The sequence below is a fragment of the Colossoma macropomum genome, unplaced genomic scaffold (genome assembly GCF_904425465.1).
Source record: "Colossoma macropomum unplaced genomic scaffold, Colossoma_macropomum, whole genome shotgun sequence".
NCBI classification, from domain to species: domain Eukaryota; kingdom Metazoa; phylum Chordata; class Actinopteri; order Characiformes; family Serrasalmidae; genus Colossoma; species Colossoma macropomum.
This window is the reverse complement of record NW_023494807.1, coordinates 3,944,455-3,957,052: the sequence shown is the minus strand read 5'-3', so window position 1 is coordinate 3,957,052 and position 12,598 is coordinate 3,944,455. Positions and strand designations below refer to the sequence as shown.

The 12,598-nt window shown below is 39.7% G+C and overlaps 1 protein-coding gene across 3 annotated transcripts; it reads left to right on the top strand.

Annotated features, from left to right (window-relative positions):
- Window positions 1-125: 125 nt before the first annotated feature.
- On the top strand, window positions 126-12,183 carry tmem68 (transmembrane protein 68). Of its 3 annotated transcripts, none has more exons than XM_036556150.1 (7): window positions 126-221; window positions 2,463-2,860; window positions 5,089-5,256; window positions 5,780-5,973; window positions 7,598-7,658; window positions 7,796-7,935; window positions 9,177-12,183. In XM_036556150.1, the coding sequence occupies exons 2-7, from the start codon at window positions 2,533-2,535 to the stop codon at window positions 9,279-9,281; spliced, it is 996 nt and encodes a 331-aa protein (XP_036412043.1). In that variant the 5' UTR covers window positions 126-221; window positions 2,463-2,532; the 3' UTR covers window positions 9,282-12,183. The 3 variants fall into 3 exon arrangements, with proteins under 3 accessions (XP_036412043.1, XP_036412045.1, XP_036412044.1); XM_036556151.1 differs by having other exon boundaries at window positions 165-271; XM_036556152.1 differs by lacking the exon at window positions 5,089-5,256.
- The last annotated feature ends 415 nt before the right edge of the window (window positions 12,184-12,598 follow it).

Below are 12,598 nucleotides of genomic sequence, written 5' to 3'. Positions count from 1 at the left end.
TGCTGGGTGACTGATAATATTTGCATCATGCCAAATTATTCGCACAATTAGCATTTTTAAAAAACAAACGATTCCCTCAAAGTGAAAAATTCCTGACTGGAGGGCTTTTATTATGAATTTCTCCTGCTTACCTACGGTACGTTGGGTCATCCGTGAAGAAAGCCGGGCAAAGCAGGAAGGAGAACGAAGAGGTTGTGTGACTTTTATTGATGCAGCACCATGTAAGTTCAGCTATGAAGGAGAAATAAGAGTCCGAGCGAGTGTGTGAAGAGTAAGCGGATGATCTCCTGGCTTCTGTTTTACGTGTTGTGTTTTTGTTAAAGCTGAACTCAGCTTCTTGTTCGAATTTTCCCGTTCCACCTTAAGTGGTGCGGCAGTTGCGTTCCGGCGCTTGAGGTGTCAGAACGTAACTGTTGCAGCATTTAAGGTGGAACGGGACAATTCGAGACAGAGGCTGGAGAATAGGAAAACAGTTTTCAGCCTTTTGTTTTTTTGCGAGGTCGTGTAAAAGCACTGGAGGTGAAGGACTGTCCGTCTGTTTCGTGACTGTGAGTTAGAGCAGTGCTGCTTCACTGAGAGCCAGACTCAGCCGGCTCCAAACCAGCTCTGCACAAATTAGCATTTGCCTTCTGATATCTGATAGAACCGAATATCGAGCTTATATATCTGATAGTATCAAATATCGAGTTTCGATATGTGATAGAACTAAATATCCAGTTTATTCAAGAATAAGGCAAAAGGGGGCTAACAAAGTATGCAGAAACAGATGGAATACAGTCTGTAATTGTAGAACTACAAAGTGCACCTATATAGTAAGTGGAGCTGATAAAATGGACAATGAAGTTAGATACTAGGAGGTGGTCAGAATGTTATGGCTGATTAGTGTATCGTCTATAAAGATATACCAGGATTTAAAGGGAAATTCCACTGGTATTTCAAAATGTGTGCATAATTAAATCATACAGATGTAAACAAAGTCATTCGGAGTGGTTTCATGTCAAATTATTTATTGTAGGGAAACTTACAGACTCCGATTTCTTTACAGTGGTGGTCATAGGAACCAGGGGTCACAATATCTACAACACAAATATAGCCATTTTATTTACTATCCAAAACCACCAGTGCACCTACTTGTCTTCCGAGTGATTATATGTAATGTTGATGATGGGGAAAAAGTGATACATCTGAAAAAAAAGTTTTCTTTGGGGACTGCTTTGCCTTATAACACCTTACATGTGTCTCTCCACCATTAATGGACTTCAAAAAGTACACTGGAGCCCAAAAGTTTATCTCAGAACTATCATAGAACAGTGTAATGTCTTGGGCATCGGTCAGCACGCTCATAACCATTTCATATAATAACTTTCTGTGGAGGAGCTGTCAGAGGCTTTAAACTGTTCAGACGTCTGGTTCCTATCACCACCACTGTGAACAGTTCTGACTCAGCGAGTTTCTCTAGAATGGAGCATTTCACGCCAAACAACTCTGCATGACTTTGTTTACATTACGGACATATAGGCCCAGAGAAATTTTAAAACATCTGTGGAATTCCCCTTTAGGTTTCAGCTATGGTTTTTAGCAGTATGTTTGAAAATAAGCGTTAGCCATGGTAATGCTCTAAAAAAGCCATAATATAGTTCTATAAAAAGGCCATAATGCCTATAAAATAGCAGTGTTTCTGTTGTCAAGCAGTTTGGTTTTAGTTTTTAAATTGTTTTCTTAGTGTTTAATTGTACTATCATCTGCAGAATCATCGCAATAAACAATCACTGTGAAGCAAATTCATTTACAAAGTACCACATGTGAGCATTACAGAGCCTTACTCCGTAGCTTTTTCCTTTATGGTTATATAATTACTATAATTACCAAATGGACTTGCTTCTCATATTCATATTTTATAAAGATAACAATATCCTGCACAGACGGCCTGTAACACTGTTAAAATCCAGTGGTTCTCTGCGGTTGTTTATTTGGAAACTGAGATATTGCCAAACTGGGCATTGGCACTCTTCTTCTGGACAAGCTTGTCCACAATATAATCTTTCCATGTGACACTTCTACAGCCTATAATTAAGTGCAAGGTTTTCTTTGGAAGACATTTTTTAAATACCTATAGATAGGAATGAGTAAATATGAATTACATGGATGAATAAAGGCAAAGCAATAAAAAGGCATAAAAGAATGATGATTTACATGATTTTTGGCTCTTTTTTAATTTTCACAGTATTCGAAAATATCTGTTAATTGCCGTTGAATCAGTTTGAATCAAATTACAATCTTCTTAGAAAAGTTAGCGATTCACCTTCACCTTAAATACATTTGCCAGTTCTTTTTCTTACTAAACTAACACAACTTTTCTAAGACTTTATAGGCCCAGTTATTGATCCTTTGAAGGTCAGTTCAAGGTAAAAGGTCATTGTGGTCTTTTCCTTCTTCTAACTTGATGTTTTTGTTTTCTCCAGGTCTGCCCGTAGGCAGGAGGGGCCGTTGTTCAACCTGGCTTCCACTGGGAGAGGGACCTACTGAAGCAGCATGTCTAATGAGAGCGAGTCTTGCTGGTCAGGGAATGGGTCTGTGGGCGTCCTCACCTGCCTCCTCCTGGCCTGGGAGGACTGGGCCGGGCTGGGAAATCTGGAAGACTACCTCAGCTTCCTAGAGTATCTGCTCTGGGTCTTCACCCCGCTGGCCATCGTCTTCATCCTGCCTTTCCTCATAGTCATCTTGATCTACTTGTCCATCCTGTTTCTCCATGTCTACAAGCGCAAGAACCAGCTGAGGGAAGCCTACTCTAACAACCTCTGGGATGGGGCGAGGAAAACACTGGCCACTCTGTGGGACGGCCATGGAGCCATTTGGCATGGTGGGTAATGCGTGGCTAAGAGTGAGGGGGAGGAGTGGCTTACTCCTTTTAGAAAAATGTTTACGATATATTATCTGCTTAATGCTGAATAGAAGTACCCAAAAAATGTGGGACATGATGTATTACTTGGTTATTGTTCTACAGTTAAATTTAAGCCTATAGAAAACAACCTAAAAATACAGAAGGAAACGCATTAGGTAGAAAAAAGAATGTGAAAAAAAGCTTAAGATGCTGGAAGGGGAATTCCACCAGTTTTTCAAAATTTCTGTGTAATTCAATTAGAGGTGGGTGATATTGCAAAATGTAATATCATGATATTTCAGGTATTTATGATACACAATGTGTCACAATATTTATTTTTTATGACATCTGATAAGTTAGATCAGACAATGGGTGCCTTTATCTGTCAACAGCTATCAATCCGGTTACTTGTAGTCAATATTTCACACACTGTGCTGCACTAAATCCAATTAAACAGGACTAATTATGCTCTCATTTTATTCAAATATACATTTGGGAAGTGATTTTTAAACACTGGCGATATCCACAATATGCACAGAAAAGGATATTGTGACATATCGTGATGTAATTTATCGCGATAACGATAAATATTTTCATATTGCCCAGCTCTGAATTCAGTCATTAAGATTAAGTCCTTCAGATTGGTCTGATATGAAATGCTCTGGTGGTGGAGATTAGAACCAGATGTCTGAAGAGTTGAATGCCCCTAAGTGCTCCCTCATAGAAAGCTATTATATGAGACCGTTTTTATATACAACGTTGATTTCTGTTCATTTTGAGAGAAGATTTTGGCCTAAAACACGATTAATAAAACCCTTTCATGGCAGAGAGGTGCATGCAGGGCGTTATAAGGCAAAATAGTTCTCGAAGAAAATTTATTTCTTCAGATTTACCACTATATTATCATCATCAACATTATATGTAAACACTCAGAAGACAGGTGTAGGTTCACTGGTGGTTTTGGAATGGCTATGAGTATTTTGTAAACGTGCTCCAGTGTTAAAGTTACAAGATGTGTTTCAGCCTGGGCTGCTTTTTGAATAAGGCTTAATACAGGGCAGCCAGTAAGAGTAGAGTTTCATTTACACATAGCGTCTTAAAGGCACAGTAACAAAAACAGCCCAAAGAGAAGTTGGAAAATGGTCAGGTCAGAATCATTTATGATCATTTATAACTTAAACTCGGACCCTTACAGAAAGCCACACAAATGTTGTAAAAGCACCTCGATCTTCCTCTGTTTAGTAGTTTTCTTTGCCTGAGACAGATTTTTGAGTCCACTGCTGACATTTTATTTTAGATATTTTTCACGGTTTCAATGGGCAAGATCTCCCTTTTTTAAATCCATTCACATTTTTATGTTTAAAAGTGAGTAAGGCATGATTTATACGTATATTGTACATACACAGACTCAAACTATTTCATCACAGACGTTGCTTCTCCTGCTTTTCCTTTTTTCCGGATCTTATACTACTAATGGTCAAACCTTGTTCTCTGCTCATTTTGCTCTTCTGTTATTGTTTGCTATCCGGTGTCCGCCAGAGGTGGATGGGTTCCCCTTTTGGGTCTTGGTTCCTCTCAAAGTTTCTTCCTCTTGCTCTTAGGGAGTTTTTCCTTGCCACTGTCACCACTGCCTTGGGTGCTTGGACCCGAATATTTCTGTAAAGCTGCTTTCTGACAACGCCTGTCGTAAAAAGTGCTATATAAGTAAACTTTAACTTGACTTCACTCAGTTGACACATAAAAAGTTAACACATCCTTAACTTAAATGTGGCATTTTACCTTCAAATCTTGGAGCACAATTTCTATTTATTTTATAGCTTAGTTTATCATATTGAGCGGAAAAAACATAAAATGTGCCATAACGTTTACACATTTTGAGTAACTTTTTATTCCAATATGTTAAATTCTGAAACATTGCTAAGTGTGTTCTGTGTAGAACTGACGCTTGTTGGATTAAGCCTTTATCAATGTTTAGGTATGTTTATGTCAGTTGTCATGAAAGGCTTATGTAGCTGTCACGTAGCCTTCCGACTGCTCCCAGTCAGTGAAGTGAAGGAAAGTAATGGAAAATGTAACTGCCGAGGATGTCGCGTAATATTTGTTGTTCTATGATGACTTGTAGTGACTTTTTTTGTTCTTGTTTTGAGAGAAGTCGTTTCTCAGTTCCAGATTTGAAAAATAATAGAGAGCTGATGTTTTTGGAACAGGTTACGAAATCCATGGCTTAGATAAAATTCCAGATGAAGGCCCGGCCCTCATTGTCTACTATCATGGAGCGATCCCTATCGACTACTACTACTTCCTTGCGAGCGTCATCATTCAGAAAGGCCGCACGTGTCACTCGGTTGCTGACCACTTCTTGTTCAAGGTCCCAGGTAAACAGTCAGGCTCTGTCTGGAGTGTTGAAACAGTCATAAGCTCCCTTAATAATACCCTTAATAATTCATTATGGCTCAATTCCAAGTCTTGTTGCTATTTCAGCTTGGAGTAGCAGTGCTGTAGAGTAGTATACATGCATATAGACCTTTAAAGCAAACAGTGTTTTTCAGCATTATCTGTAGTTCATGATTGATTACAGTGGAAAAGGATTTTTTGGACACAAAACATTTATGATAGAAGCCAGTGGAAAAATATTTCAGCACCTGCCCATTGACTTCTATTATAAGTATTATTCCAGTCTACGGGTCTTCTGTTCCTAAGTAAGTGCAGGGAAACTTGTCGAACTTATTGTCTGTGGTCACTGACCTTATACTACAGATGTAGCAGATCATGTTGAAAATCTAATAGTTACATAACGTTTACAAATGCTGCGCTGGCTGACAATCTAGCAGTGACCAGTTAGTGTGACCTCTTGCAAATATTGACTGACCCACCTCCCCTTTCCTTGTATTTTGGCAGGGATTAAGCCGCTTTTGGAGGTTTTCAGTGTAATCCATGGGCCACAGGAGGAGTGTGTGAAGGCCCTGCGCAGCGGGCACCTGCTGGGCATCGCTCCAGGAGGGGTGCGGGAGGCCCTTTTCAGTGACGAGACGTACCCCTTGGTCTGGGGGAAACGCAAGGGTTTTGCACAAGTGGCCATAGATTCCAAAGTGGTATGTTGTCATAGTCCTGTTGAATGATGTGTTCACAATTATTAGTAGTTAAAGCAATAATAAATAAATGCAAAAGAGTTTGGTGTCCAGAATTTTAGGTTTACATCAGGGCTACAAGGCTAATAACAAGTCGCTAACAACTAATGGAAGCTCCTACTCAACCAGTCAGCACTGTGCTAGCTTGAGAGACACTGTTGTATGACATACTGCATCAATATAGCTGCTATCACTGTTTTTAGGTAAACAGACATACTTTTCTTTGTTGTTTTTTCTTTTTTTCCATGATGCTAATGGGTGGGGTATGAGCTTCCATTATTTGTTAGCTACTGTACTGTGCAAAAGTCAGAGACCACCTTTCATTTATTTCATTTTCAGTCAGAATCGTTAAGTACGAGATACTCCTTTTTTACTCTTTACCTTTATTCCAGCTTCCATTCTTTTTAGGAAACTCACTTTCAGTTTCTCAAAGAACCTGCAGACACACCTCCAAAGTTCAGTCTGAGAAGTTGGTGTAGCATTTTCTGCACAATTCTCTCACAATCCAAGTAATCCCAAACACATTCAGTGGTGTTGAGGTCTGGACTCTGGGGCGGTCAGTCCATCGTTCAGCTTCTTTGTTTGATGTGTCCGTCTCCTTTTCTCAGTGAGGTTCTTATTGACAGCTACACATCCTTTCAGACCCACAGCGCTGAGTCGTCTTCTCACAGTGGAAGGATGGACAGAAACACCTGTGGATGTTTTCAGATCTGAAGCAGCTTGATTTTCTCCTCTCTCTCAAAGACGAAAGCTTTAAGTGCTGTTTATCTGATGGGGGCAGTTTTGGGGTCTACCAGGTCTTGCATGATTATTAAGAATTCCAGTTTCCCCATATCATTTATCAATTTTTGGAAACTTTATTTTTAATCATTTTCATTTGACGTTTTTCTTCATTGTGGAAGTGAATTATCTGTTCCTCAAAACCTCCTGAAAAATGGGAACTTGTATACACTTAAAAAGATCTTCAAGGGTTCTTTAGTAAAGAAAATGGTTCTATATAGAACCATGCACACGCAAAGAACCCTTTGCGTGATTTAAGGGTTCTCTGCATGCTGAAAGAGTTCTTCAGACTGATGGAGAATGTGCTCTAGATGTTTCTATATAGACCGTTTTTGACCCTTTACTGGAAATTAAATAAATAATAGGTGGTCTCTGACCTTTGTAAAGTAGTGTACTAGTAGTGTATTAGTCTTGCACCTCCAGTGCAAAACTAACAAACATGTCTGGGCAACTCTTCAGTCATGTGCAGAACATGCAAACTTCACTCTGTACTGTTGTTTTGTTTCGGCATCTCTATCTGCTTTCTAGCTGTACTGAACTGTGTCCTTGCGAAATCCAAAACAAGGGCTGATCCAGCCAATTTCAGAGAATTTGGCCTGCCCTGTACGAGCGCCAGACTGAAACAAAGCACATCAAAATAAGCTTGTGAGTTTAAGGAAGGTTGTTTGGGGCTTTCTGCCCAAAGCGACTTACATTAACCAACTGCTGGGACAACTATGAGTGAACACAGGCACACTAAAGCAAATGCTGTGTTTACTGCATGTTGGATCATTCTAGTGCAGGACCATGTCTTTCTTTTTCTCCACAGCCAATTATTCCCATGTTTACTCAAAACGTCCGGGAGGGATTTCGCTCTCTGGGAACGTTAAGTAAGTCCTGCACTCAAGGAGTTTTATAAGTAGATCTATAAAGAAATCCACTGTTATGAGTTTAGCAAGAGCAGCATTATTGATTAATTGTGTAATTTCACTCTCTGGCAAATAATCTGTTCGCTTCCCTCCGCCAGGATTTTTCAGATGGGTGTATGAAAGGTTCCGGCTGCCCATAGCGCCTGTGTACGGAGGATTTCCTGTCAAGTTCCGCACTTACTTAGGCGACCCCATTCCGTACGACCCTAAACTGACTGCAGCTGAGTTAGCAGAAAAGGTATGAGTCTATAAGCAGCTATTTCCTTTCCTTTCTCCTTTTGGCACCAGTGAATGATTTTGTTGGGTCTGTAAAGCTCAATTCGGACAGGATTAAATTTACATGGGGTCCTGGGGTAATTTCCTCTGTTACAGGTGGGTGCCACTGTGTGATTTGATTTCTATGCGAACTTTTTTTCTGTTGGTGTTTTTCTCCCTCCTCCGCTGCGGAAATTACAGGCCAAATCAGGTACTGTTTTTCACCAAACTCAGTGGTGGTCTGATCATTTTAGCCCTGTCTAGATACACATCTCTGTCATTTCCCAAACAGATTCAAAAATGAAGGTTTTTGTCCACTGCGGGTCACCTTATTCAGGCTCCTACACACTTCGAAATGATGGTCCTTCAAGAGTATTTTAGCAAAGAAAATGGTTCTATACAGATCCATGAACATTTAAAGAACCCTTTGCATGATTTAAGGGTTCTTCAGATGGATGGAGAATGTGCTGTAGATGGTTCTTTTTAAAAAGGGTTCTACATAGCACCGAAATGGGTTCTTCTACTGTTACGATTGTCAGGCTTGTTACAATCAAATGTATATCCACCTGTTCAGCCTACAGCAGATTAGCTCCGCCCATTCACACTGAAGTTATAAAGAATGTTTTGGTCCAGACTGCTTCTTGAATGAGACACAGTACAGGGCAGCCAATTAGAACAGAGCACAGAGCTCATTTACATATATCACCCTTAAAGGCACAGTAAAAAAAAACAACTTGTTTAGTTTTAAGAGACAAAAAGAGGTTGGAAAATGGTAATGAAAAAATGATTGAGTATGGGCAGAGGTCCATGGTCCATGTCAGAGGTCCTGGAGTGGTCCTTTCCACTGAAGGATGAGAAAGCAGGGGGCTAATAATTTCCGTGGCAACAGATAGACTACAGTCAATAACTGTTTACCTACAAAGTGCACCTATATGGTAAGGGTTAGAGGTAATGAGTATAAGCATTGTGTGGTGTTTCCATTATTTTGGGCACCTTTGTACTTCTAGCAGACCCATACAAACCTTCAAACTGCATTGCTAATGCTAGATATATTAAAGTTGATATCAGTTAATGATCAAGTATTTTGCCCACCAGATGAGGATGTAGTTGTGCCTGTTGTAAACGATCGTGCTGACCACTGCCTGACGAGACTTCATGAAATATTCAGGCGACTGCAGTGCAGACCTTCATTGAAGCTCTTATCTAATCCGATCTTTCATTCAGGTACAAGCAGCAGTTCAAGCACTTATCGACAGACACCAAAAGATTCCTGGCAACATCCTGCGGGCTCTGCTGGAACGTTTCCACACCAGGCCCAAAGCGGAATAGCGTGCACTTTTCGGGTTCTTCTCCAGCGGTTCCCCGCCAGGCCCAGAGGAACAGCACAGCGCTTTCTCTCAGGCTAAAAACTACACAAACTTTATTTTCAACTTTTATTCCCAGCATAATTTAACAGAGAACTGGAAGTATTATTGAACTAATGTATCATCGGTGTATGATATTTTGATGTTACTGATACTGAGATATTGACATCTGTGTGGCATGGGCACGTAATTATCAGCAAATGTCACAAAAAATGACATATCTAATGATGGTGTGTCTGTATTGTGTCTGGTTTCTAGTCTTGTGTGCATGTGAAGTGTAAGAATGTGTGGTTTCGCCTCCTGTGTGATTTGTTTTGTGTTTGTTTTTTGTTTTTTTGTTTTTTTCTTAATCCGTGACTTATTTGCACACTTTGATCTGTTTGAAGGACCACTGCCAAAACAACTGGGTTTCAAGAGGCCTTTTGGTTACTTTATGTCCGAAAAACAGGAAATGCTATTTTAGAGCTGGCGAACTGTTCAACGTGGGAGACAGAAAAAGAACATCTTTTATAAAATGCGCAATAATTGCAGGTCGAAGTGGTTGACGTCAGATTCTTGTTCTTCTTGAAGCGATAGTTACTTACTTAATTATCCCCTTATCCCAAATGTAGGAGAATGACTGAGGCATGTTTGCTCCTTTATTTTTGCACTGGAGCTATGAGGCTAATGTAGCTAACAAGCAATTAGCAGTGTGCAAACTGCATGTAATTTTTGCTGTAAACTGTATGAAGGGCTGTTATCTATAAAATGGACAGGAGTACATCACACAGCAAAAACAGCAGCCTGAATTTTGACAGTTTACATAGATAACATTACCTAATAACTCCTAATACTTTAAGAATTCCACTTTGCACAATGCTAACTGGTGGCTATAAGCTTATGTTATTTAGCTACATTAGCCTGATGAACCTCTGAAGTCTTCTCGTCATTCTGTTATCAGTGCCATGTCCATATTAGGAACTCCAAGTCTTAGCAGTTCTTCTCCATGACAGAAAAGAATGGAATTATGGAAAATCGCCGCTGTCGAGTCCTGTGCTAAACTAAAATGCCCAAAATCTGATATATTTTGCCAAACGGACATTTTTCCTCTGAATGTGTCTGGATTCTCTGAATTACCAGGTTGTTTAGAAGCCTAAATATGACGACTGCATATGGAAGCTAACACTGCTGTGCGCTAAATTGACATCGTAAGATTGGCAACCTCACCAAAGTACCCCACAAAAATGAGCAGCCTTTGTTTGACTTCTGCAGTTTTTAAGCTTGTGTTGATAAATATGTGTTTAAGTTTTATAGTAGTCATTTATGTGTCATTTAAGTGCACAGGAGTTTTAGCTTACCTGTAGCATATATGAAGCATTATTTTCCAGTTCCAGTAACACTTGTGGGGGAAAAATCCATCAGCTTTGAGGCATTTTAGTTGACCCCAGACTCAACTGTGAAGGTTTTCAAATACAACATTCATTTCTTTCGTAAAGAAAACCAGCTTAGACCCAGAGTTTCTAATATGGGCATGACCGACCACATCAGAGGTCTGTAACTAACGAAGCAGACTTATCTTGCCGGATCAACTACACTATATGTTCAAATGCTTATCGACTCCTGCTAACATTTTTTTCTGAAATCAAAGATATTTATAAGGAGTTTGTCCTGTTGCAGGGACTTTTTGTAGCTGCAATGATGGGCCTCTACTCTACTGGGAAAGCTTTACACAAGAAATTAGAACATTGCTGTGAGGAGTTGATTGCATTCAGCTGCAAGAGCATTAGGGAGGTCAGGTACTGCTACTGGATGAATAATGCTGGATCAAAATCTCTACTCCCACATAGGCATTGACTGGAGCTCCATCGCTTCACTGCTCTGCATGCCTGATGCTGAGCCTCTAGCCATTGCTTTGCATTGGGCATGGTCACCTTAGGCTCATGCGTGGCTGATCCAGAGTGTCCTGTTCTGTTGGCAATGCTTTTCTATAGAGGTAGAAGCATTGTTGGTGCAATTGAGCACCTGTAAATGATATATTTGGCCTGAACTATCGCTTTCATCTTACAAGCATACTGTGATTTAATGGGAGCCAGTAAGTATATGTAACTAATGACTGTTAAAGTGAGATTCAGCAGTTGTTGATTGGTGCTGCGCACATCAAGGTTCCAGCTAGGCCTTGGTTAGTGTTTTCTTCTAGAGCTTCTAGAGTGCGGTCAGTGTCGGGCCGCTGTTTAAAAAGGTTCCAGTTCGCTAAGCTCTAAAAACCTGCTCTTCGATTGGGCAGCATAACGATGCAGTACATTAACTGTTACATTAATGTTACATTAATGAGGTCATTTCTGCAGGGGTCGAATCACATCTGTCTTTACAGATTCAGCATTTCTATACATTCCTGGAATCTGCTCACTTGGTATTTTGACCAGCAAAGAATTCTAAGAATCAAAGATGTCAATGTTTAAAATCAATGGTTGTAAAATGTGATTTTATAGTTAAAAAAAAAAAGATTTTATTGTTCAAAATAAGTGTATATTCTCATTGTTGAAATATTTGGCACAAATTGAACCCATTTGGACTTACTGTCATCGATTTTGTCTTTCTTGAACCTTCCATCCATTAAAGGAATGCATCATTCAGTAATGCTAATGTTGCTAACAGTGGATGAAAGCTCGTAGGTGCCAGTTACGCTTATGCTAACTGCTTCCCTTTTACTGCCATTCACTGTTAGCTTCAGCATTTCTGGATTAGTTATTTCTTTGTGCATATCAGCAGTGCAAGCATCGGTGTGATTCTATGTGGATCTGTCTGGTATTGATGAAAAACCTCTGTGCATTAATTGTAAATCAGAAAAAAACATGACACTGAAAATTAAAAAAATTATTTTTTGATAACGTTTGGGTTAATTGTTTCTTACTTTGTCGTACAGAGTGTTACATTCTGCTTTTTTTAAGCAACAACCACCAATTAGGGAATAAAAAAGCTTTAAAGTAGTGGAATACTGAACTCCTGCAGGCGTATTATAGTGTTTCACAAGCCCTAATTGTAAGTGTGTGGCACAAACTCCATTTTTAATGCTGGGGCCTGCAGCAGTGATGCGTGCACTGGCATTAAAGAGCTTTTTTGAAAAGTAATATTCCGAAATTTCCTTAAAGACCCTCTGCACTCGGGAACTTGTTTCTTAAATGGTACCTTATTATGATTATATAAGTCAAATGTGTTACCATAGTGTGAAGTTCACCCTTTTTCCATTGAAAACACAGACATTCTCAGTACTTTTGTGAAAAGGCGATGTGGGGCGCTACACAG

What these genes read in the sequence shown, in the direction of transcription:
- tmem68 (XM_036556150.1), top strand. Translation starts at nt 2,533, where the DNA reads ATGTCTAATGAGAGCGAGTCTTGCTGGTCAGGGAATGGGTCTGTGGGC. An exon ending in CCATGGAGCCATTTGGCATG is followed by an intron (nt 2,861 to 5,088) that starts GTGGGTAATGCG and finishes TTTTTGGAACAG; the next exon opens with GTTACGAAATCCATGGCTTA. An exon ending in TCGCTCTCTGGGAACGTTAA is followed by an intron (nt 7,659 to 7,795) that starts GTAAGTCCTGCA and finishes TCCCTCCGCCAG; the next exon opens with GATTTTTCAGATGGGTGTAT.